This window comes from Aspergillus karnatakaensis (genome assembly GCF_047715665.1).
Source record: "Aspergillus karnatakaensis strain CBS 102800 unplaced genomic scaffold BJY04scaffold_10, whole genome shotgun sequence".
NCBI lineage: Eukaryota > Fungi > Ascomycota > Eurotiomycetes > Eurotiales > Aspergillaceae > Aspergillus > Aspergillus karnatakaensis.
In genome coordinates, this window is record NW_027395722.1 from 400,408 (window position 1) to 422,657 (window position 22,250).

The following is a 22,250-nucleotide window of genomic DNA, read 5'->3' on the forward strand; positions in this document are numbered from 1 at the left end:
ATATACGTGGATAAGATAGACAAAGCCGACTCACAACACAATATACTCTAGAAGGTACGAGGCGGTGGCTCCTGTAGGGACGACATGTTATCACCGGACACGAGTACTACCTAGGTAGACGATAGGGGTAGTCGCGAATGTACTGAAAGATTTCAGCTCCTCCTGCCACCACCAGAGGGGTGGCGAAGCGTTATTAAGGGTCTCTCGGTACGAATGGAGTATCAGCGCACGTCTGGCGCAAACACCATTTTGAACCGCATTGAAAGACCGATGATTTCATGAAGATCGACTCCAAACGTCTGCAATGGTGGATACTGTTTTGCTATCTCATTGGTAGGCGACTGGGGCCGTTTGGCTAAGCCTGCTTGACAATCGACGCCGGGGTGCAAGCTAAGAGTGGCTCAGCCCGCCCGCAGGATGGGCTTATATTAATAGCTTTCCGCCGCTAATATGCCTTTAGACGCCTGTAACCTCCTCTCCAGTGACTTTATTCTTCGGATATGGCCAAGGTTATTGAGCTGATGTCCCTTCGCCAAAAACATAACCCCCTGCCACAAAGTGAAGATGATACAGACACCAGGCCAGAGAGCCGAAGGTTCGGCGGATGGAAAGGCACCTTGTACCTCGGCTCAATCGGCGCATTCACTGTGCTCATCCTAAACCTGGTGATGGTGAGTTGGGCCTCGACAAGGAAGTCGAAAGAGGGGAGTTCGGTGCTTTACGCGGGTGCATGCGACCGTACAAAGCAGATGAGTTCTGGTATCCATCTGCTGATCAACATCCTGAGCACGGCTTTGCTAAGTGCGAGTAACTTCGCGATGGTATTGTAGCAAGCTCGGCAACTACTTGAGTTCAAGTCCTCTACTAATTCTGGAGCAGCAATGCCTGAGTGCGCCAACTCGAGCGGACGTAGATCGCGCCCACGCGAAGAAGAAGTGGCTTGACGTTGGTGTGCCCAGCGTACGCAACCTCTTAAGAATTCCTAGGGTACGGATGCTTCTATGGCTAGGTCTCGTTGTATCCTCTGTACCCCTACACCTCTTGTACGTCTTCCCTCTGCTAGGGTATAGAGCTTCGCTGACCACAGCCCAGCTACAACTCAACCATATACTCCACCATTTCGGCAAATGGATACGATGTCTTTGTCGGAAACTCAAGCTTCACCAATCTTAACCCCTCAGATGTGATGACCATCTATGATGAAGATCTCAAGCTGAAATGGGATGGGGACCTCGATGTCTCCGCTGTGAGAATGCTGGAATCAGCCCAGGCCGGCAATCTGACGCGGATGCCGCCAGAGGAATGTATAGCCGCATATGGAACCTCCTGGCAATCGAAACACGGCAGCGTGGTCCTGATAAGCAGTGAGTTCAATGGATCTATGTCTGCAATTCATCTCGCAGACCGACAATTGGCGCCTCGCGCGGGTGACAGCTGGGAGGATCCTTTTGGGTGGATTTGTTCCGACAAGGCGAGTATGCCATCTCTGGATTACCGGTGCCAGTCACAGATTGCCATGGTGAAGTCGAATGCAGAGAGGTACTGGATTGTCAAAGGCTACAAGGTTGACCATTGTCTTGTGGAAACGACGACGGAACACTGCACCCTGGAGTATAGTCTTGCGCTGGCAATTGTGGTGATTGCAAGCAATCTGCTCAAGATTCTTCTGATTGGAATGGCTATATTTGCTCTCAGAACGAATCCAATCTTAACAGTCGGAGACGCGATTGCTTCGTTCCTGCACGTACCAGACCCTGCCACAAGCGGCCGGTGTCTTCTCACCAGGAAGATGGTTATCGCACAGCAGAAGCAAAGTATGTGCTTCTCTGGATACCAGCAGCCATCTCAACAAGCTGAATCAGAGCCTCACGAGCTATCGAGATACAATGCCGTGCGCCTGCGTCGATGGTCTTCCGTGTCCAAGCTGCGCTGGGCCTTCTCCCTCGTCACGTACGAGCCCTACTCCTAGAATATCATTCCAATATCTAACCACCAACCCAGATACACCTCCTCCCTTGCCGTAGCCCTCGGTCTTCTCCTCAATGGTCTCCACCACATAAGCTCCCCAACCGACGGAATCTGGACATCAGGCTTCGCCTCCATCGACACACGCACAATGATCGAAACCTTCAGATGGCCATCAGCCTTAATCCCAAACTCCCTAATCGCCAACATCCCCCACCTCATCTTCTCTCTCCTCTACTTCACCACAAACTCAATCCTAACTACCCTCTCCCTCTCAGGCGAGTGGTCCTCCTTCTCCACCCACCGCAAGGGTCTCCGCGTCTCCACACCCCCGCATGGCCATCAACGAAGCACATACTTCCTCTCCCTGCCCTACCGCTACAGCATCCCGCTGATTGCGCTCTCAGCGCTGCTACACTGGCTGCTCTCGCAGAGTATCTATCTAGTCCGGGTCCTAGCGCGGGATTCGTTTGGGAAGAGATTCGAGAGTAGAGATACCACGACCATCGGGTACTCGCCGCCGGCAATCGTGACGGGGTTATGTGTGGGGTTGTTGTTGCCGGTGGGGGTGCTGGGGATGGGGAGTAGGAGGTTTGCGTCGGGGATGCCGGTTGCGGGGAGTTGTAGTCTTGCGATTGCGGCCGGTTGTCATCCTGTTTCGAGAAAGGGGGGTAATGATAAAGAAGGGGAGGGGCTGGGGGTGGAATATCAGAGGGTGAAATGGGGGGTGGAGCTTTATGAGGTTGAGGTTGAGGATGATAGTGGAGAGACTGGAGGGAAGGTGGAGGTTGGGCATTGCTCGTTTTCATATCGGACTGTTGAAAGGCCTGCTGATGGGGCTGTGTATAGCTGATATTACTAGATACAGTAATAGAGGGAGAGGTATTGACGTCCGTCCTGCAACTATCCTTCAGTATTGTCCACGGTACTAGGTAAAGGTACGCAGCCATCACCACAGTTAGAGCCATACCCCTTTCTTATTCAATACAGCACTGGCAATGAATGGTCCGGTCCCTTTCATGGCGAGTGGAGTGTGAGCAACGGAAGGTGCGTCCTAAATTCAGCTCAGTCTGGAAAGAACGACATCCGACCGGAGTATAAACCCCCCCTCGCCTCGCGCAATTTACCCACTACACCTTCTTCTGAGGATGCGCGCTCGGGATCGCATGATGGAATCGGAAGATATTCTCCGGGTCATACTTGCCCTTCAACCTCGCCAGTTTCGGTAGCTTCTCAGCCCCATAAATCTGCTCGAGCGTCTCGTCGCCCTTTGCATAATTGACATAGACTGCCAGTCCATCATACCCCGACGTCTCTGCAAGTGTAGCGCGCAGTCTCTTTGCCATCCCCTGCGACGCGGCCTTGGGTTCCTCGTCTCCTTCGGGCCAGGTGCCGACGATGAACCTGCAAAGAGTGTATTGAGTTAGTATTGAGGATCTTTGGATCTGAGCGAAATCACAAGAGATAGGAAGAAAGTTCAACATAGACATACCCATAAACCTCAGTTCCTCTCCACGGAAACGCCGTCTCGTCCTCCTCAACCGCCTTCACAGCAGCATTCGACCACCCCTCGAAAAGGACCGTCAGACTTCTCGCAGTCGGCACAGCGTCGTAGAAAGCGCAAGCCATATCAAAGACCTCAATCAAAGTCTTTGCATCCCGGCTACGCAAATTGAACCCGTGTACATCACGAATTTCTCCGGGCTGGGAAATCGCAGCATCCATGCCGAATACGACTGTCTCGGTGACTTTGTTCCAGGGAATTTCGTGGACTTCCATCTTTATGGGACCGAGGTCAAGGAGGCTGGTTAGGTGCGAGAGGGTTTCGGCTTCGGGGCCGTGGTGGACAATGTTTATTAGGATGTAGGGCTGCAGTAGTCAGGTTAGTCGGAACAAAGTCATATGGGGGGAGAGTGCTGTACCGATCCAATATCATTATTATAACCAATCAAACACCCAACAGCCCATTTCGCAGTGATTTCAAAATTCGCAAACCAATTGAAGACATCGATCTTGAGATTTGGTGGAAAGATAAGGTCGACGCTGGTGTAGGGCCCAGTCAGAGGGAACAGCTTGTACGTTGCTGAAGTGACAATGCCAAAGTTCTGTCCTGCTCCGCGGATTGCCCAGAAGAGGTCGGGGTTTGAAGTTGACGAAACATCGAGGATTTGACCGGTAGCGATGACAATGCGGGCCGAAAGCAAGACGTCTATCATCAGGCCATGCTCGCCATTCAGACGACCGATGCCTCCGCCAAGGGTGACTCCAATTAGACTGGTAGCGTTGCAGGCGCCGGTTGCTGCTGCCGTTAATCTTCGGAATAGGAAGAATGGGAAGAGGGCATACGGAATTGGAATCCTGCCTCGTAGACAGGGTTGAGCACATCGCCGGCGCGCACGCCAGGTCCAACAATCAGTGTCTCGCCTCGAACGTCAATGTTCAAGTCTTTAAGGAGGCTAAGGTCGAGTGCTAGGCCGTCCCGCATCTCACCCAGCGTTGAGCCGTATCCGTGGCGACTCCCGGTGGCTAGGAAGGGGATACGGTGAGAAAGTACGAGTTTGATCTGGATATAGAATTAGAAGAGGTCACTCGGTATAGTACGGGTGGAGCGCTGCCTTACAGCGGTAGAAACATCCTCTTCCGAGCCAATAGACAGCACTGCCGCAAAAGTCGGGGCTTGATGGGTATTCCATCTTTCGGTGGCCTTGTTGAACTCGTCTGTGCCGCGCAGGTGCAAAACCGCCTGGGGCGACCATGTTTGCGCTTTGAAGAGCTCGCTGATCTTTGATTCCATGATTTCTGTGACCAAACTTGGGGGGTGAGGCGGTTGTCTATAGGTGCATAGAAAAGGTCTTCTTGTGTGAACGAAAGCCCACCTCGTTTTATTTCTCAATGTGTTATCACCTCAGCTGAAAGGAGAGAGACAGGATAAGCACATGCGAGCGCATAATCATTCCTAATCCATTGATATCGCGTTAATTAGCTCAGCTAGGTCTCACAGCCTGTATCCACTCAGGCTTTGAGCTGGCGTTAAGGCACAAGATGATATAGATCGAGCTGAGAGTCTGACAGCGCCGAGCTTCATCCACTCCTCGGATTCGGTAAGCATCGGAGTAAGCCCAATAAGCCATGTTCCAATTATGTCGAACGAGTCATTATGAGAAGATGTGATAGAAATCAGCAAGGGATGGTTGTGGTTGTCGTGACTCCTGATCGATCGTCGGCCTTGGGGCTTGGCGCTCCACAACACCAAACACGAGATCTTTACCCCGTCCGAGGTCCTCTCTTCCTCGGGCAGTCCATTCATTTCCACTCTGTCAATCCAGTTCTTTGAAGAATTGGCCTTCTCCCCTTCCCTTGGAGCTACTTGAAGCTATTCTCAATCGCCTTGCGCCCGTCTGGGAAGATATACCCCGCACAACGGTCATCAGGCGCCGCCCAGGCCACAATGAAGTCCTTGACTGCCTGTCATGGTATCTAAACCTCAGGCGTGTTGGTAGTCCGTAATCCTAAATCCGAAGACCATCTTGCTCATTTAGTAACAACTCTCAGGGCGCATCGACGATTTCATTATTGACCAGCTCCTCAAAAAGATCAAGGCCCGGGTTATCACCAATGCATGAACCGGAAGATATCCCCTTGCTACACCCGGCATGCTGGCCATGGGCGCCCGGCTAGTCAAGTCACTCACCCTTCAGTGTATGCTGAGCCACACCGAACCTGGGAAATCCTATCACTTTGTGGACATGATCAGTCAAAGTACCAAGGCGGCCGTGAAGGCCCTTGCCACAGCACCGGAAACTGGAAGCAGCAACACCGAGAGTGCCGGACAGATACAGCGCGATTATCTCGATGCGCTGTGTGCCATTCTAAGTGCACTTATGCGAGGGCGCTTAAACACCTTCCTAGTGTGGAATCCATCGTCGACATTTGAGTTCAAAGGCAATCCGCAAAACGCTGCGCTGATGGCGGCTGCATATTTAGGCCGTATCGACCACGTGGAGAATTTGCTTGCTTTAGGGGCAGAACTTGAAGTCGCACGCCCGACGGCTTCCGAGAGTGCTTGGGTTCACTCAGCGCTTTTGTCCGCTGCGCTTGGTGGGCAAGTGGGCGTTTTGGACTTTCTTAAGAAGCGCGGTGTGAGTTTTGACGGGCCGCTTACCTCGATGGGGGAAAATGCTGCCTTTTTTTGCTGCGCTGGGCGGGCATCCGAATGCATTCAAGTTCCTGACAGAATCCGGCGTGGAACCGTTTCACTTGAATGTAGAAGGGGAAACACCGCTTTTGTGGGCTGCGGCTGCAGGGCATGCGGACGTTGTGAGGGAGGTGGCAAGAGGGGCACCTGCAGATGTGGGATCCTACGCCCTAAAGGGTGGTGAAGGTCGAAATGCGCTTGCCTATGCGGCGGAACGGGGCCATGTAGCTGTCATGGATGAATTGCTGCAAATTCCGCATCTAAACTTCGACCTTGTTGAGCATGGGTATCAATCATTGCCCTTGTCGCTTGCTGCTGCGCATGGCCGGGGTCAGCTCTTCAGAATGCTCTTTCCGCGTATGTCATACGTCGTGCAGCACTGGGAGGATGATCTTCTTGAACTCGCCTTTGACGGCGACAGCGTCGCTATTGTGAAAACAATGGTGGAAGCGGACCCTGACATAATACAGTGTTTCGAGCGCCGCGAATACGAGCCAGCCGTCGTTTATGTTGCGAGACACGGCTCGGTAGAGATGCTTCGATATTTACTCTCGCGCGAGGAAGTGGACGTGCACGCTCGCGATCATAAGGGCCGCACTGCTTTACGCGCAGCCATCGATGCGAAAAACCTTGGCAAGGTTCGGGCGCTTCTGGAACATCCCCAAATCGACGCCAACGTAGGCACAAGCTACGAAGAGGATGATTTCGTGGGTCAGTATCTAAGTTTCGCAGGTTGGGCTGATTTGGTATTAATTGACATGGCAATCGCCGAAGAGTTACTCTCACACCCGACTTTTGACGTGGAAGCCTATCAGGATCAATGCAACTCAACGCTCTTTGGCATAGCAGTGATCAACGGCCATGTCGACCTACTCAAACTTCTCATTGCCCGAGATGATGTCGATAAAGTGCCTGTCGACAGCCTGGGCTATACACCACTGATGAATGCAGTAGCTTGTAACAAGCCGGAATTATTTGATCTTCTTCTAACCATCCCAGAAACCTGGACGGATCAATGGCACCTCGACGAAAATAACCATAACATGCTATACGTCGCGGTAGACGCCGGTCATGTGGAGATAGTCAAACGCATTCTCAACCCGGCTCTGGGTGTAACCAAGGAGATGGTCCGGGAAGTTGGTGCGGCTTTGGACTCGGATTGGGACATGGTATGCGAGAGCGAGGACTTGAATCAGGCTCAGGGTGAAGGATATGATGAGACATATGGGTGTTATAGGTTGATGCGGGACTATTGCGCTAGGATTGAGGCAACAGATTTGGACTCGTGAGTGGCGACAGAGTTGAAAGGCCAAACGGCCTGTTATAATGGCTGCCCGAGTGGTGCGGGGAGAGACATTTGATGATTTGTTATCCGTTTTCAGATGCTGCATTGCCACAAAGGAGTTAGTGATGGCCGGCCCTCATGATACGTAACCAGATCGTGACTCGACTGGAGTCGTTTCATACCCTTTTGAACGCATTGGTTCACTGCCTACCCACGAAACTTTTCTACTTCACAAGCCGCCATCCCGGGGTCATATTCGAAAAGAAAACATTGCCGAGGGCATTGAAAAGGTTGCGTGAGAAGGCTAACTCAAGCCTTCTTCATTGCTGGCCTTAATACGACGCTATACACCATCCGCGACATGCCCCTCCTTTTCGAACACCCGCATTTTCTCGGCTTGTCTCCAAACTCGTATTAAGTGTACGAGGAATTTGAAGTTGCTCCTTTTGTTTGTCGTCCGGGAGAAATGCGTCGTGCTTCTAGGGTCAGGATTGAGTGCTTGGGAGAAGGACCTGATTCGTTGAGGAGACGATACGCAGTGGACGCTCGAGCATAGCCGGCCTCGGCTATATGACAATATTTGAAGAAAGCTCTGGGGTTGACCGGTGACTTTTTTATGTATATGGATAGATATTTAGTTCCTGAAAGAAAGACCATATAGCGACTTGTGCGGCGGGCAGACCTCTGAATAACATCCTTAATTCACTCTGGTATCACAAGAGAGCCATTCATAACCTGGACTGCTGAGCCACCGAGATACAACTTTTCCAACTTCCTCTTCCCATTCATCAACTCTGCAACCTCAACATCAACCGAAATTCGGTTCACTCTCCCCATCTCCACACCCTGGGTGATCTCAAAGCCAATCTCCCTTTCCTCCTTGAGTATATGCAACGACAGGTAACTCGCCAACGCACATGCCGCACTCCCCGTCCCGGGGTCCTCCATATCACGCCTCACCAGCCTCGTCCGGAGCTTATACACGGTCTTCCCATTAGCAACTTCACTCCCAAGCCTCACGAAGTAGTATCGCCTTGTCACCCATCCACTCCTCCATCCATCGTCCAGAAGCTCCTCAGGCAACTCCGGTAGCTTAGACGCCCCACCTGTCCTCAGGCTCCCAAGAACTTCAACAGAAGGAAGCTCGATCAAGGCGAACGTCATGCCATTGACAATAGCGAACAGCGGAGCGCCACCTTCTGCAGCTCTGATCCCCTCGGGAATCGACTCATCCCCGTGCTGAATAAACGGAACCCTTTGTTCATGCAACCGCACATCAAACGGAATCGCAGCTCGATACCTCCTCACGCCATCGACACTACCGTCGACACTCTCGCTCTCAATTTGAATTACCCCCGCCTTCGCTCTTAATCTCCTGACGCCATCTCCCCAAACCGCAGCCGCAGTCCCAATAGTCGGATGCCCCGCGAAGGGCAGTTCAGCCGTGCGGGTGAAAATGTCAAACCGGCGTTCTGGTGATGCATCACCCTCATTTTTGTCAATCTCATGAACAAAGGTCGTCTCCGAGAGATTGAATTGCCGTGCGATGAGCTGTTTTTGGCGCTGCGTTAGGGTTATCCCTGGTGAGATTGTTACCACGGCTAGCGGGTTGCCTGTGTAGGGGGTTGTGGTGAAGACGTCTAGGGTTTTGAAAGGGAGAGACATTTTGGTTTAGATTTTTTGAAGTCGATTGTCGTGTGTAATTGATAGTAGAATTGGCTTAGGGGGATTGGAGAGTGATAGACAAGTTTCAGCAGGAATGCGCTGACGCGTGGGTCATGGATTGCAGCTGGAGTTGCCGTCGCGCCATTGCGCCTTTTCGTTGAATGTCGACTAGAATACTTGAAGAGCTGCAAGAAAACAATACACATCTCAATGCAACGTTTCCAATCTTCCATATAGTAGAGAGTCTTGGATCGAACGAAATGATCTTGAACGTTTCCTTCTGCGGGGTAACGTATGACGATATATATAAATCAGCCCATGCAATTTCCAATGTCTCCAAGTTTTACTGCACCACCTACTGTGACGATGTCCGACCAAAAACACCATATTGTCTTCGATGTCGTCGGCACCTGCGTATCCTTTGAATCTTTCTACAAGACCATCGACGACGTCATTGGGCCTCGGCTACAGAAGTATAGTATCAATGCCGCGCACTTCGGGTACACCTGGATGACCGCCGCCGAGCTGGAATTCAGTTTCCTCTCCATGTCCTCGCGGTACAAACCTTACAGAGAAATTCTATCAGCCTTGTTCTACCGGTCACTCTACATGGCCGGTATTTCGAATCCGCGGGATCTGGTCAACAATGAGGAGAGAGACGAATGCGTACAGGGCTACTCGACGCTCAAGATCAGAGATCAGGTCAAGGAGGCTTTTGAGATACTTCGAGAAGGGAACTTCGAGGTCTGGTGCCTGACGTCTGGAGATCTAGCACGGGTGCAGGGGTATTTTCAATCTGGCGATGTGGAGATACCGGAGAGAAATGTGGTTAGCTGCGACAGTTTGGGCGTCGCAAAGCCCGATCTGGGAGCTTATCGTGCGATGCTTGATAAATTGGCAAAGGAGAAGGGGAAGTCGGAGGGTCAAGTGTGGTTTGCGGCGGCCCATATGTGGGATGTTTCTGCGGCTGTCAAGGTCGGGTTTCGTGGGGCGTATTGCACGGAGTTAGAGGGGAAGGGCACTGGAGAGATCTATGAGGAGGAGATGGATGTTGTTGCGGATGGGTTGGTCCAAATGGCGAAGGGCATAGTGAGAGCATCCGCATGCTAGACACCCGTTCTGTGTGGAAGATGCATTGTATGCGATCCTAGCTCCGACCTCAATTCTGAACCCAGGTCTTTTCCGACACTTCGTACTCCTTCATAGATACGAGATGTTGTTGCGAGCTTTCCGGTACGGAATACCTGGGGACCTTGAGGGGATCGCCGGAGCAGAACTTCTAGAACGCGCTAAACTCAGCTTACAGCTCCTGGTGGTAGCTGTTGGTCTTACATCGTAACAACTCGGCATTGAAGACTTACCTATCGGGATTGCTCCATCTGAAATGGTGGTGATGAGGTTGAGACTCAGAGACGGGCGAGTGGAAGCGAAGCGAAGCGGCACGGGGTCCGAAGAACAATGCGGAGCCCCGGCACCCCCGCCTGTCATCCATCCATCGTGACTTGCCGACAACAGCTTCATTTTTTCTGTCTCACTGTCACTCCTCTCACTCGCCCGGCTATCTACGGCTCTGGGCACTTCCCTAATTGTCATTATCTCTCATTATCCCCAAACTCTCATCCTTCACACCCTTCACATCCTCCACACCTGCCAATGCCGTCCTGAAATGGCGTCTTCCCACCAGGGGAATCTCCAACCCAGCGCCCCGACCACCGCTGACGATCCACCCCCAGATTCTTCCGCCAAACGTCGATGGCGTCGTAACCGAATAGCTTGCGATTCTTGTCACTCCCGTCGCGTGCGATGCGATCGCCAATTTCCCTGTTCGCGCTGTCTCCGCAGCGAGGTTACTTGCGAATTCACCAGGGAGCGCCGGAAGCGAGGTCGAATCGCACGATCCAAGTTGGCCGAAATGAACAACAAACCTGCCGACGGTTCGGAAAAGCCAACACCCCCAAAGCCTTTGAACAACCCGCCACCGACTCAACCTGTTCTTGAAGTTGAAGCTCCTCCAATACAACATGCCTCCCCTGTCTCGACTTTCCACCACCGGTCGCCCGCGACAAATCCTCCCACCGTCTCGGCCCCGAGTATCGACGAGCGACGGTCGCAAGCAGATCCGCCGCTTGGCATGCGAAGACCAGAACATGGAGGAAACATGACCGAGGAGTGGCTGGCAGGGACACACGTGTCACCAGGTTCATACGATATCCTGAACGGGTTTGGAGACGGAGCCTTCTCACGCATGTTTGATGTCTGGAATGGCGTCGACCTCGCTGCGTATAGTGCCGCTCCTTCTCAAGGCTCCAAAGGGACAAATGGCACCGGCCCATCATCGTCGACCGCGCCCTTGAAATATCCTGTTTTACAGCCGTTGATGCCGCTTGTCGAAGGTGCATTGCCTCGGAAGTTGGTCTTTGACCTGCTCGATCTGTATTTTACGAGCGCGTTCTCAACTCATATGCACCCCGTCTGCCATCACATTCACTGCTATCTCTTGCGCAAAGCATCATTCCTCAGCAAGGATGCGCCGCGATTCAGCAGTCCGGCCTTGCTCTCGAGTATGCTATGGGTAGCTGCGTTGGATGACAGGGCCTTTTCATTGCCCATTTCTCCTCCCCAGCGCAAGCGAATCTGCCAGTTCCTGTGCGCTCTGACGATACGATTGCTACGGCCGCTGATTCATGTCTCGTTCAGAGACCAAGGGGGAGCCGCTGCGGCCGTGGCAGCAGCGGCGGCAGCGGCGACAAACGATCCCGCGTTTGCTGGGGTGGGCCCGGACTTGCCACCGACTACTGTCCACCATCCGTTCGAGGGAGGTGGTGATGACCGAGGCTTGGTCGGGCCAGCTGGTTCCCTCGACGACGTGATTACATACATCCATGTTGCTTCAATTATCTCATCGAGTGAGCAAAAGGCTGCCAGTATGCGATGGTTGGTACTACGCGACACGGTTTCTCTACTTCGCTAACAGTATTAGGTGGCATGCGGCTTTTACCCTGGCCCGTGAGCTCAAGCTCAACCAGGAGATTGAGGTAATGCCCAATGGCGAGAACCAGGCCGAAGGCTCAAGCCCATCTTTTGGATACTCTCTTCCCGGGTGGGATGGCGCAGACCCCGGTCCTGTGTTCGATTACTCAAATCCCACCCGATCCAGTCTGAACTGTGTCTGTGATCGCCGGGAGAACATCACTATCACGGAAGAGCATCGAGAAGAACGTCGCAGAACCTGGTGGCTTTTGTACATTATGGACCGGCATCTCGCGCTTTGCTATAACCGGCCTCTGGCCCTGCTAGATGCAGAGAGCGAGGATCTTCTCTTACCTCTTGACGAAGGGTCATGGCAGTCGGGTAACATACACAGCAACAGCCCAAAGCCTGACGGCCCTCAATGTCTAATCTCTGCCGACAAAAACAAGCGAAGACTCTTTCCCAACTTCATCTGCCACGATCACTCTGTCTTTGGCTTCTTCCTCCCCCTCATGACGATCACCGGGGAATTGATCGACTTGAATCAAGCGATGAACCATCCGATGCTTGGCATGCGACTCCACGGCAAAGATGCGTGGAATGTCCATGTAAGCGAGGTGCTACGGCAGCTTGAAATCTACAAAGCTAGTCTCACTACCTTTGCTGCTACTACATCGGACCCCGAGGCGCCACTGTCTTCCACTTACGCGCATGCCAAACCCGACCATCTACCAGCAGAACCTTCTCTCTCCCAAGCCTATGCATGGCACACCCAAACCGTCATCTCATATGCGTCATACCTCGTCCATGTGCTCCACATCCTGCTCGTGGGCAAGTGGGACCCCGTGTCCCTGATTGAAGACAAAGATTTCTGGACATCATCCCCTGCATTTGCCTCAACCATCTCCCACGCGCTGGACGCTGCCGACTCCGTTGACCAAATCCTACGATTCGATCCCGATATTAGTTTTATGCCTTATTTTTTCGGCATCCAATTACTGCAAGGGAGCTTCCTACTCCTGCTGATCGTTGAGCGTTTGCAGAAAGAAGCCGGGGATGGAATCCTCAACGCATGCGAGGTGATGATCCGGGCCACCGAATCATGCGTGGTGACCCTGAACACCGAGTACCAGCGAAATTTCCGACAGGTCATGCGCAGTGCCGTTGCCCAGGCGCGGGGAAGGCCAGTCAATCACAGTGAGATTCGCCACCGGCGCAAGGCCGTCTTAGCGCTCTATCGATGGACGAGGAAAGGGACCGGGTTGGCTCTTTGATTTTAGTACCCAGACCGCCACGCCATTAGCATCAGCTGCCGACAGTTGACTACCGCGCCTCTTCTTGCGGGGTGCGCTAAGCTTAATTTGCTTGTTATCGTCAGGTACTCAGAGCACCTGTGGCTGACACTCTTCGGTCGATCCTGCCCAAACGTGAAACGGGGAGTCTGGATGCTTCATCCCGTTGATGTCGATTTCACCTCTTCGGAAACCGCTTACTGAATTGTTTCGAAATCGTGGTCCCTCGTGGCTTTCATGTAAATAATTTTCTCGGGAAACAATGATGCATATTCTTGTGCGGTGTAGTGACGTCTTTGTTTATGGAGCAGAGAGCAAGCCTTGAATCTTGGAAAAGCTGGTGTCTTATGATTCGTCTCCGCATTCTTGCAGATTCTCGAAGGCAACTTCTGAAAGGAGCAAAAATCCAGAACGCAGACTCCGGACGTTTTCCCCCAGCCGGCAAGGACGTCTTTCCCCAGACAGCACCAGTCCGAGCCGAGTGGCTGGCGACGGGTAATTGGCATTCTACCGAGTCTGATCTCAACCGAGAATCCACCCACACTCTAGTAGACTATACTGGGATTGGGCAGTTTGGGCGACCTCCGCAATCCCACAGGTGGAATCTGGGGAACAGACTCGGTTAATTTCCGTGCCACCGCCGCTCAGGGCCTGAATCTGCGACGCGCCAGCGACCACACCTGCCACAGCGACGCGATGATCGTATGGTCGCTCTGCAGGCCCCCTTCATTTACAGGGAAGGGAAATAGAACGGACCCCATGTGGAGAGAAAAATGCGGGCAACGAATCATTGTGAGTCCTCAATTTACCGAAGCATGCTTTTACACTGTTTGTGCTCCGGAGGAGCTCAATTGTAATAATATTATGACCCAGACCCCTTCCATTTCGCCGTTGTCAAGCTGTTCTTGACCTGATGAGGTTAATTTCCAGGTTTAAATCCCAAGGAGACCCTGTTTGCTCTTTCCCCCTGGCAGCCATCTTCATGAATTTCCCAACTTGAAGCTCTCGACTGGATCGCAGTTCAACCAGTTCATATTTATGCGCCGCGTTCAATTCGATCCTTAGAGCAGAATTATATCAACTCGAGACATAACTGTCCAAGAAGTCACAATGACCGAGACGCGCATGCCGACTGATGTGCCCACCTGGTTCGACCCCATGAATCCAGGGCCAGGATTCACCCTCGAGCCTGGTGTTGCCAACGACGAGGAGCTCTGGTATAGAAGCCAGTTCAATATGAATGGATTCGATCTGCCGCAGTGGCAGCCGGTGGAAATGGCCCAAGCTGGATACGATTTGTCTTCTCCAGCATCAGGCAAGACGTCTTACCAGCAGGTCCCTTTTCCGCAAATTGGCTTCCACAATCGGCCGGATAAAGTATTACCAAGGTATGGCTTCGGTCAAGGTCAAACACACGGAAGCAGAGGCTGACTGGATTTCTCGATACCAGATTTGACAATCTGCATGCCGACAACAGCACGCCATATTCCCTCGATGATCTCCTCCGAACTGCCTCGCAGCTAGCGACGGAGCGTGCGCTCTACATGAACATCCCGCCTCCAAGCTCGCATACTCCTGGTTATCACCAAACACCGGAGCCTGGTATGAGCTCACCCGCCGCGAGCCCAAGCCATCACTCCAATGCAAGCGACACCGATGACCACGAACTGCCGGCGTTTGAATACGCGCAGGTCTACCAGCTCCCCGAAGCCGACGCAAACAACACCACTAACGGATATTTTCCCTCGATCCACCTCCAATCCCGCGATCATGTGGCCACGGCAGTCCCACACAGCGGCGACAAGAAAGCACATCGAACCCAGTCAGGAAGGAAGAACAGTCTGACCCCGCTGGAAATGCCAGACGGCACCACACGCTTCACCGCCAACTGGCTGCCTGTGGATCCCCAGGGTGGCTTCACCATCCGCCCGCCCGAGAGTCATCCTGCCGAACTGGACATGGAAATGATGATGGATTGTCAAACACATTTCCACCAAGATCATGCTCAGAATAACTATAACTACCGAAACGCCTTTATCTCGTTGGAAAAACCTGACGCAGGGACCGAAGCTGGGGTATGAGGGCCAGACCAGACCACACTATTCTAAGCTCCCCACTCTGAATGAGGGGTTTGCCTTAGTCTCGCCCGTGCGGCCTACGGACAATCCTCCGCAACCCTGACTGCTTCCTGCTCGAGTCGTCCCCAGGCTCAACCAGGAAAATGCAGCAGCTTCCAAGCGACGTCGGCTAAATCGGTCGCTCACCAACCGCTCACAAATCAACGGCATCCAAGCCACGTCGATTTGCATCGCATCGCCGAGCACAGCGAGCAAAACGGCGTCAAGCCACCCACGTCGCACCACCGCTTTTTCCTGGTCAAATGACTCAGGGCCGCGCGCTCTCGACTCGAGGCCCGGGCCGACTCTCGCTGGGGAATTTAATATCGCAGCAACTTTTGATTGACGGTTCGAGCAAGGGTGATTCTTCATGCTTCTGGTTTGATGAAATTGGACTTCCTGGAGGATCGATGGTGAAACCGGTGATGGATTTACCGAGATTTCCCCGGTCTTTAATTTGCCTGCTCGGCAGATGCAACAACCATCATTTGTGGCATTCCATGCAGTGAAATCTGGCAATTTGTATCGCTGTACCTAACAATGAAGATTTACTGACGGTTGATGGGAGATGGTTTTATAAGGAAAATGTGTACCACTATGTATCTACCTGAATTTCGGCTGTCATCACAACGGATTAACTGAGCATAGACACTTTAATTTGACATCGACACTCTATGCCACCTCTTAGAGATATAGATAGCCTTGAGAAATAACAGTTCATCAAAAAAAAAACAACAGCTTGACAACCTAGTACAGGCTCCTACTGTAGTACTCTCATCAAGTCCAGCATCCCTCCGAAACATCGGATATTGCACCCTTCAACAGGGCATCCGATATTCAGAGGTCCAGAACACCTATGAACTCAGTTTAAAATAAATGTAGGAGAAGGTGCTTGGTGAAGATCTCTATGCAGAATAAGGCCAGCCCCGCATTGGATACCTAAGTAGCCAGAACTTAACCTCGGTTCATCCCGTCATAACCAACCACTCTCCATCTAACTATCACCCTTCTACAAGACATCTTCGACAACATCATTGTTCTTCTGCAGTTCTGTATTACTATTGCAAGAGTACAGCAAGCCATGCCGGCCCTAACCCTCCATCTCCTGACCCTCACCCCCGCAACAACACCACAGACATTCCTAGCCAACCTCAAAAACCACGCCGGCGTGAAAATCATCGTCGCATCACAGCCCCGACGGGTCATAATCAGCCCTACTATCCTCGATTCAGACCCTCTCCTCACCGAGTCGTGGGACTTACTCCTGCTACTCCAGCAATTAGACCCCGGAACCTCACTATTCCCAGCAGACCTAACGTCGCAGATCAAGGAAGAATACAAAATCAATGTCGGCATTCCATCAAAACTACTAAGCACATACACTGTGCGATCCAACCAACTAAAGCAAGATGCGAAGAGCGCACCTTTAACAGGTTCTTTGGACAACCTAAACCCCGAGGAGTCGGGACAGAATCTCGAAGTTTCAGGGGAGTTGTTGAAGTTCATGGAGAATTTCACCAAGAATGTACATGATGGCGCTGTCACGATGTTGAATCTGCTGCACTTCCATCAGCCCGGTGGGAAGGAGAGCTACTATCGATATGGACAGGTATATCCCCTTGAGCAATTCGCCATTCCGCCTTCAGTATTTCTTCTAGACACTGACAAGAGATTGATAGGCATTTACCCCCGTCGCAGCCAAACGCGGTGGCAATGCAAAGCTAGTAGGGAACGTGATTCGGCCTTCTCTTTCATCTTCCTCTGCTTCGAAATCATCGACCGGGCTGGATTCCAGAGGAGCTGTTGATCGGCCAGAAGAGACTTGGTGGAATGAGATCTCAATCGTACATTATCCCTCTCTTCGGCACTTTTGTGATATGCTTGCCGGGGAAGATTACCAGGAGGTCAATCGGAAGCATCGGCTTGGGGTGAGTTGCACTTGTCCTTTGATGTAGTGAAGTAGACGTGTTGACTGAGTATAGGCACTTCGGGATACGTTTTTGCTTTGTACGACGGAGTTTGATCTAGATGATATTGAGGCGGCGAAGAAGAGAAAGGAGAAGCAAGCGAAGCTGTAAAGATATCAGGCTGAGGTAGAATATGTTGAGCTGGTTCTTTGTGCATGTCTTGTAGTCATCCGGACCCCTGCATGGCCATCTGTCATGTGATGCGGGGATAACACCAGCCCAGCCACCGTGTTTCTTCCATCATGCAGAGCAGTAGTGGAGAAGACGTATCGATACATCGCTGTAGATCTGTTTCTCTTCCCTCAGTTTGATGTATTCACCATGAGTAAGCTCTCACCGTGGGCCAGGAGTGCACTCCGGAAGACCCCAGCTCAACCCCTCGAATTCGCAACAAGCGGCTTTAAAGTCATCAAACAATCAGAGATCATCGAAGAGGAACATTTAATCGACTTTCAGAAGGGCCATTACTACCCCGTTTACATCGGCGATACCTACGCCTTCAAGTACCAAGTCATCGGGAAACTTGGGTTCGGGTCGAAGTCGACAGCATGGCTCGCTCGGGATCTTGTGTAAGTCTTTCCTATATAGAACCAATATCTAAAGCATGACATACTAACGTGGAAGAAACATAGAGCCCATAAATACTCAACACTGAAAATCTACAACTGCGCCGAGGGGCATCGGAAGGAACTCGATACATACAAACTTCTCGACAAAGCGAGCCAACGACATCCCGGACATCTCCATATCAGAAAGGCTCTAGACGGATTTACGCTTGGTCGCAAGGGCCCCGGAAACGATCATCGCTGCTTCATTCACACGCCCGCGTCGGGGAGTTTCAGAGACTTGCTCTCCCGCAGCCCTATCCACAGACTCACGGAGGAACAGCTGAAAGCTGGTCTTAAGCAGGTCCTCCTAGCACTGGACTATCTGCATACAGAGTGCAAGCTCATACATACAGGTCTGTTCCGCACCGGACCTGTAGCGGAAACACTAGTTAATAAGGAATGAGCAGATATCAAACCCCAAAACATCCTGTTAGAAATTACCGACCCGACCATCCTTGTCAACTTCACAACAGCGGAGCTGGAAACACCCTCGCCACGGAAGATCGCCGGAGGAATGACAGTCTATGTCTCTCGATCTTTCGATCAGCCTAGGTCATATGGACGCGCAGTCTTAAGCGGCTTCGGCGCCGCGGTCGGAGGAAATAAGATACAAAACCACGACGCTCAGAGTAGCATCTATAGATCGCCTGAGATAATGCTCCAGGCTGAGTGGGGTTACCCGGTAGATATCTGGAACGTGGGGGTTATGGTATGCTTGATCGGCCTTTTCTAGCACTTCCCTGTGGCACTGACATGGCTCTATGTAGGTATGGGATCTACTTGAGGGCAGGCGGATGTTCTACGGAGAGGAACCCAAGAGCAAGAAGTATTCGACTCGCGCACATCTGGCGGAAGTGGTTGGGCTGCTGGGTCGACCACCGTTGGATTTACTGAGGAGAGGGGCGCGGAGCTCAGAGTTCTTTACGACTGGAGGTAAGAGAAGCCCTTTTAGCTGCGGGCGAGCGGGTGCTGACCTGTTGTACTGTTTTAGGAGAGTGGAAGCACAAACAAGAGGTTATGATACCGCGAGGGGTGAGCCTAGAGACCTCGGAAAGGTTTCTCAAGGGCAAGAACAAAGAAGACTTTTTAGTTTTCATGAGGAAAATGCTACAATGGCGACCTGAAGACAGGAAGACAGCGAGGGAGTTGCTGGACGATCCCTGGCTGAACAAGGTGTAAAGTCTTCTGTGTTTAACACATCCTCAGATATATGATAATGATCGCATCCGAATACACTCATCAGTTACCCTCACCAAGCCTTACCTCCTCCTCCATACGTCCCAGTCTAACATATATGTTCGAGTAATAATCCCTCACCCATTCCTGAATCCACCCCGGAAGCCCACGGACCATAGCCCCCATCCCATAAGACCCGGGAAGACAGAGCTGACCCCCATTACCACGAACAATCTGCTGAACAACAGCCCTCGAGACCTCCTCAACCGTCAAGACCGGCTGCTTAAACAGAGAACCCTTCTGCACCATAGCTTTGATCATAGGCGTCTGCACCCACAAGGGATGGATAATACTACAACACAAACCAGAGTCAGCGCTTCCTCTCACAGAAAACATGGATAGCGACAACATACCTCGTCCGCACCCCGCCTTTCTTTTCCCCATAGCAATACCTAACCTCCTGCCCAACCCCCTCATGGAACGCCAACGCCGCAGCCTTGGAACAACAATAAGGAACCAGCTCCGCACTCGTCGTGAAACTCGCCATACTCGCCACTGTAACAACATGCCCATGATCACTCTCGAGCATAGCCGGGAGAAACTCCTTGACGGTCCAGAAATGCGCGAGCACGTTCACGTTAAAGACAGCTCGGATCTGGTTTTCGGGCGTGGAGAGGATAGGCGCTTTGGTGCCGACCCCGGCGTTGTTGATCAGAACGGTGGGATCGCCGTGCTCTTGACGGAGGAGTGCAGCAGAGGAGGCGATTGAGGAGGGGAGCGTGAGGTCGGTTTTATAGAAGTGGGCGTTCGGCGCTGTGAAGACATACGTAAGTCCTGAGTGGGATTTGAATGGTGAAGGCGGACTTACGTAGAGGGGACGGAGGGTCCTGAATGTCAAAGATTATTACTCTAACGCCTAATGCGGACAGGTCGAGTATGATTTGGTGGCCTATTCCGCTGCTGCCGCCGGTTACGAGGATAAGTTCTTGCGATGCGTCCCAGGGGCGAGGCGGGGTCCAGTGGTTTTGGACCTGTCTGGTTAGATATTTGTTCAGACTTTTAAGGGCTTGGATGGTGGCCACCAAAGCGAGGGTTGTTTGGAAGGCTGGGTGAGATAGAATGGCTTGAAGAGGTGGTGGGAGAGCCGGGAAGAGAGAGTGAGCCCCGTGAAGGATTTCAGGTACATTCAGAAAAGCCATGATAGCGGATACATTTAGTAGAGGGTCTGGTCGGGAGGAAGAGACAGATTGGTTCCCTATATATACTTCAGAATATCGTAATCTAAAAAAGAGCAGGTGTATCGTTGGCGGAGGGCTCTCGGGACTTTTGAATGCATGCAGCCCCAAGGCTTCACAGTCAGAATTCCTAGAGACGTGGATTATACCTGTCCAGAAGTTATCATCAGGCCTGATTTGAGCGAAGTGATGATAGTTATTGTAGCCCGTACTCGACACTAACCCGCAAATAGATAAAACCCTCCGCCAGCGGGGTCCGTGCAAGGCATAGTCGCGGTCTGATACGCCAGCAGACATGCAATTCGCACGTTAAATGCAGGTGGGCCTAAAGTGCGCGTCAATCAGAAAAGCCTGCTGCTCAGCTTCGTCGCCCCCCGACACCCATCTTTTAAGTTCAGCTTATCCGATACCTGTGATCATGGCGAGCATGGCGATTGATAATGCAACGAAAGGCTTGCGATCAGTGTCATAGAAAGAGGAAGCGCTGTCTTGTCCAATCAGATTCACCCACATGCCTCAGATGTAAGAAAGCACACGATGCGTGCACACTTTCCAGAGCGCAATTGCGTCCGGGACGCCCGCCCAAACACACCCTTGCTGGGGTTGAAGATGGACTGGTGGACATCTGGGACCACACATTACCGGAAAAGCTCCCGCAAGATGAGAAAGCCCAAATGCCTTCGCTGAACGTGGACGTCGAAAGTTTCTACCGTCTCAACGATATCTATATGCTCGGCTCGAGCTTTGCAACTGCTTTCCACCGCGCTCTCGAGTATTGCTACCGTCACTCCCCGTGTATTTTCGAAGAGGGCTTTGCTGCGCTGGGAAGTATGCTCTCGTATGCTCGATTCGGCCAACTTACAAAAGAGCAAGTCAATGTTCACAGCGGCGCGGTGTCACTGGAGAAGCTGAGAAATGCAGTCATTTCAAACATGCATGATGCCCTCGCAATTGTTATGCTTGGACAAGCGTTGGCAGCGTTTGATTCTCTTCTCACATCGAAGAGTTCGAATCTCATCATCCGGCACTCTTTATTACTCGCTCGTCCGTGGTATGCGGAGATTGTTCAACATTCGTTCCTCGAGCCCATCGCCATTTCGCCCCTTTTATGGGACACAGTGTGGTGTCTTTTACACCGCGAAGTTCCTATGATACGACCAGTCCTCAACCGCACTGGTGTGGTTGATCGATCGGCTGGTTTGTGCACGTCGCTACTGTCGATTTTATACGATCTGTGTGTCGTCAGTCAGCAGCTTGAAAACGGAACTGTCGACAACAACGGTCTCCAAGGGATAGAACAGCGAATTCAAGCCTGGGCCCCTGATGCTTCGGAGTCTCATCTGTCGTCGACATTTAGCAGGCTGGAGATCCTGTCAATGCGCACCCAAGCGAGAATGTACCGAATCGCTGGTCTTCTCCTTGTTCACCGTCTCCGCCATCCCTTGCTCGGGCATGAGGATACAACGGCGACGTCTCTTGCGACAGAGATACTTGACGCCAGGCACCAATTCTTTGTGGAGGCAGGACGCAATGCGAAGCTGCAAAATATTGTGTTCCCATTACTCCTCGCACTCCTCGAGGTCCGAGTGCCGTTGGAAGGACTCTGGGAGGGACTGACTTGGCTTCAAACGCGACCGGCGTGTGTCGACCGTCTCTTCAATTTTGTCAAGTATACATGGGATCAGAAAGCTTTGGGCTTCGGGGGGTCGCTGATCGAGTTGTTGGAGAAAGGACCTAAGTTTGTGCCGCTTCCTTGAAAGCAGGGTCTCAAGTGG

General features: G+C 52.1%; 12 protein-coding genes across 12 annotated transcripts; 9 read left to right on the forward strand and 3 right to left on the reverse strand.

Annotated features, from left to right (window-relative positions):
* Window positions 1-500: 500 nt before the first annotated feature.
* BJY04DRAFT_215435 (uncharacterized protein) lies at window positions 501-2,818 on the forward strand (the record flags this gene model as incomplete). Its single annotated transcript, XM_073715474.1, has 4 exons — window positions 501-821; window positions 880-1,043; window positions 1,093-1,950; window positions 2,002-2,818. 4 exons carry the CDS (start codon window positions 501-503, stop codon window positions 2,816-2,818), a joined length of 2,160 nt encoding a protein of 719 aa, XP_073574282.1.
* A 277-nt stretch (window positions 2,819-3,095) lies between these two features.
* fmqD (FAD-dependent monooxygenase fmqD) lies at window positions 3,096-4,759 on the reverse strand (the record flags this gene model as incomplete). The annotated part of the gene is made up of 5 exons (XM_073715475.1): window positions 3,096-3,369; window positions 3,458-3,834; window positions 3,888-4,264; window positions 4,312-4,528; window positions 4,586-4,759. The coding sequence occupies 5 exons, from the start codon at window positions 4,757-4,759 to the stop codon at window positions 3,096-3,098; spliced, it is 1,419 nt and encodes a 472-aa protein (XP_073574283.1).
* A 518-nt stretch (window positions 4,760-5,277) lies between these two features.
* Window positions 5,278-6,478, forward strand: BJY04DRAFT_9019 (uncharacterized protein). Its single transcript, XM_073721271.1, has 2 exons — window positions 5,278-5,464; window positions 5,518-6,478. Exon 2 carries the CDS (start codon window positions 5,619-5,621, stop codon window positions 6,342-6,344), a length of 726 nt encoding a protein of 241 aa, XP_073574284.1. The 5' UTR covers window positions 5,278-5,464; window positions 5,518-5,618; the 3' UTR covers window positions 6,345-6,478.
* Window positions 6,479-6,817: 339 nt separating this feature from the next.
* On the forward strand, window positions 6,818-7,984 carry BJY04DRAFT_182579 (uncharacterized protein). The gene has a single exon (XM_073710348.1). The coding sequence runs from the start codon at window positions 6,919-6,921 to the stop codon at window positions 7,447-7,449; it is 531 nt and encodes a 176-aa protein (XP_073574285.1). The 5' UTR covers window positions 6,818-6,918; the 3' UTR covers window positions 7,450-7,984.
* An 83-nt stretch (window positions 7,985-8,067) lies between these two features.
* BJY04DRAFT_182580 (PhzF family phenazine biosynthesis protein) lies at window positions 8,068-9,433 on the reverse strand. Its single transcript, XM_073710349.1, has one exon. It carries the CDS (start codon window positions 9,108-9,110, stop codon window positions 8,148-8,150), a length of 963 nt encoding a protein of 320 aa, XP_073574286.1. The 5' UTR covers window positions 9,111-9,433; the 3' UTR covers window positions 8,068-8,147.
* BJY04DRAFT_182582 (putative 2-haloalkanoic acid dehalogenase) lies at window positions 9,434-10,656 on the forward strand. The gene has a single exon (XM_073710350.1). The coding sequence runs from the start codon at window positions 9,441-9,443 to the stop codon at window positions 10,218-10,220; it is 780 nt and encodes a 259-aa protein (XP_073574287.1). The 5' UTR covers window positions 9,434-9,440; the 3' UTR covers window positions 10,221-10,656.
* A 120-nt stretch (window positions 10,657-10,776) lies between these two features.
* On the forward strand, window positions 10,777-13,354 carry BJY04DRAFT_205924 (transcription factor domain-containing protein; the record flags this gene model as incomplete). Its single annotated transcript, XM_073713649.1, has 2 exons — window positions 10,777-12,044; window positions 12,091-13,354. The coding sequence occupies 2 exons, from the start codon at window positions 10,777-10,779 to the stop codon at window positions 13,352-13,354; spliced, it is 2,532 nt and encodes an 843-aa protein (XP_073574288.1).
* Window positions 13,355-14,482: 1,128 nt separating this feature from the next.
* BJY04DRAFT_215441 (uncharacterized protein) lies at window positions 14,483-15,453 on the forward strand (the record flags this gene model as incomplete). The annotated part of the gene is made up of 2 exons (XM_073715476.1): window positions 14,483-14,760; window positions 14,823-15,453. The coding sequence occupies 2 exons, from the start codon at window positions 14,483-14,485 to the stop codon at window positions 15,451-15,453; spliced, it is 909 nt and encodes a 302-aa protein (XP_073574289.1).
* An 866-nt stretch (window positions 15,454-16,319) lies between these two features.
* Window positions 16,320-17,727, forward strand: BJY04DRAFT_182586 (uncharacterized protein). Its single transcript, XM_073710351.1, has 3 exons — window positions 16,320-17,098; window positions 17,169-17,417; window positions 17,472-17,727. The coding sequence occupies exons 1-3, from the start codon at window positions 16,571-16,573 to the stop codon at window positions 17,565-17,567; spliced, it is 873 nt and encodes a 290-aa protein (XP_073574290.1). The 5' UTR covers window positions 16,320-16,570; the 3' UTR covers window positions 17,568-17,727.
* BJY04DRAFT_182589 (kinase-like domain-containing protein) lies at window positions 17,706-19,320 on the forward strand. Its single transcript, XM_073710352.1, has 5 exons — window positions 17,706-18,025; window positions 18,089-18,417; window positions 18,472-18,773; window positions 18,832-18,997; window positions 19,056-19,320. The coding sequence occupies exons 1-5, from the start codon at window positions 17,778-17,780 to the stop codon at window positions 19,241-19,243; spliced, it is 1,233 nt and encodes a 410-aa protein (XP_073574291.1). The 5' UTR covers window positions 17,706-17,777; the 3' UTR covers window positions 19,244-19,320.
* Window positions 19,304-20,439, reverse strand: BJY04DRAFT_215444 (SDR family oxidoreductase; the record flags this gene model as incomplete). Its single annotated transcript, XM_073715477.1, has 3 exons — window positions 19,304-19,592; window positions 19,654-20,053; window positions 20,109-20,439. The coding sequence occupies 3 exons, from the start codon at window positions 20,437-20,439 to the stop codon at window positions 19,304-19,306; spliced, it is 1,020 nt and encodes a 339-aa protein (XP_073574292.1).
* Window positions 20,440-21,149: 710 nt separating this feature from the next.
* BJY04DRAFT_215445 (uncharacterized protein) lies at window positions 21,150-22,232 on the forward strand (the record flags this gene model as incomplete). The annotated part of the gene is made up of 1 exon (XM_073715478.1): window positions 21,150-22,232. One exon carries the CDS (start codon window positions 21,150-21,152, stop codon window positions 22,230-22,232), a length of 1,083 nt encoding a protein of 360 aa, XP_073574293.1.
* Window positions 22,233-22,250: the final 18 nt, after the last annotated feature.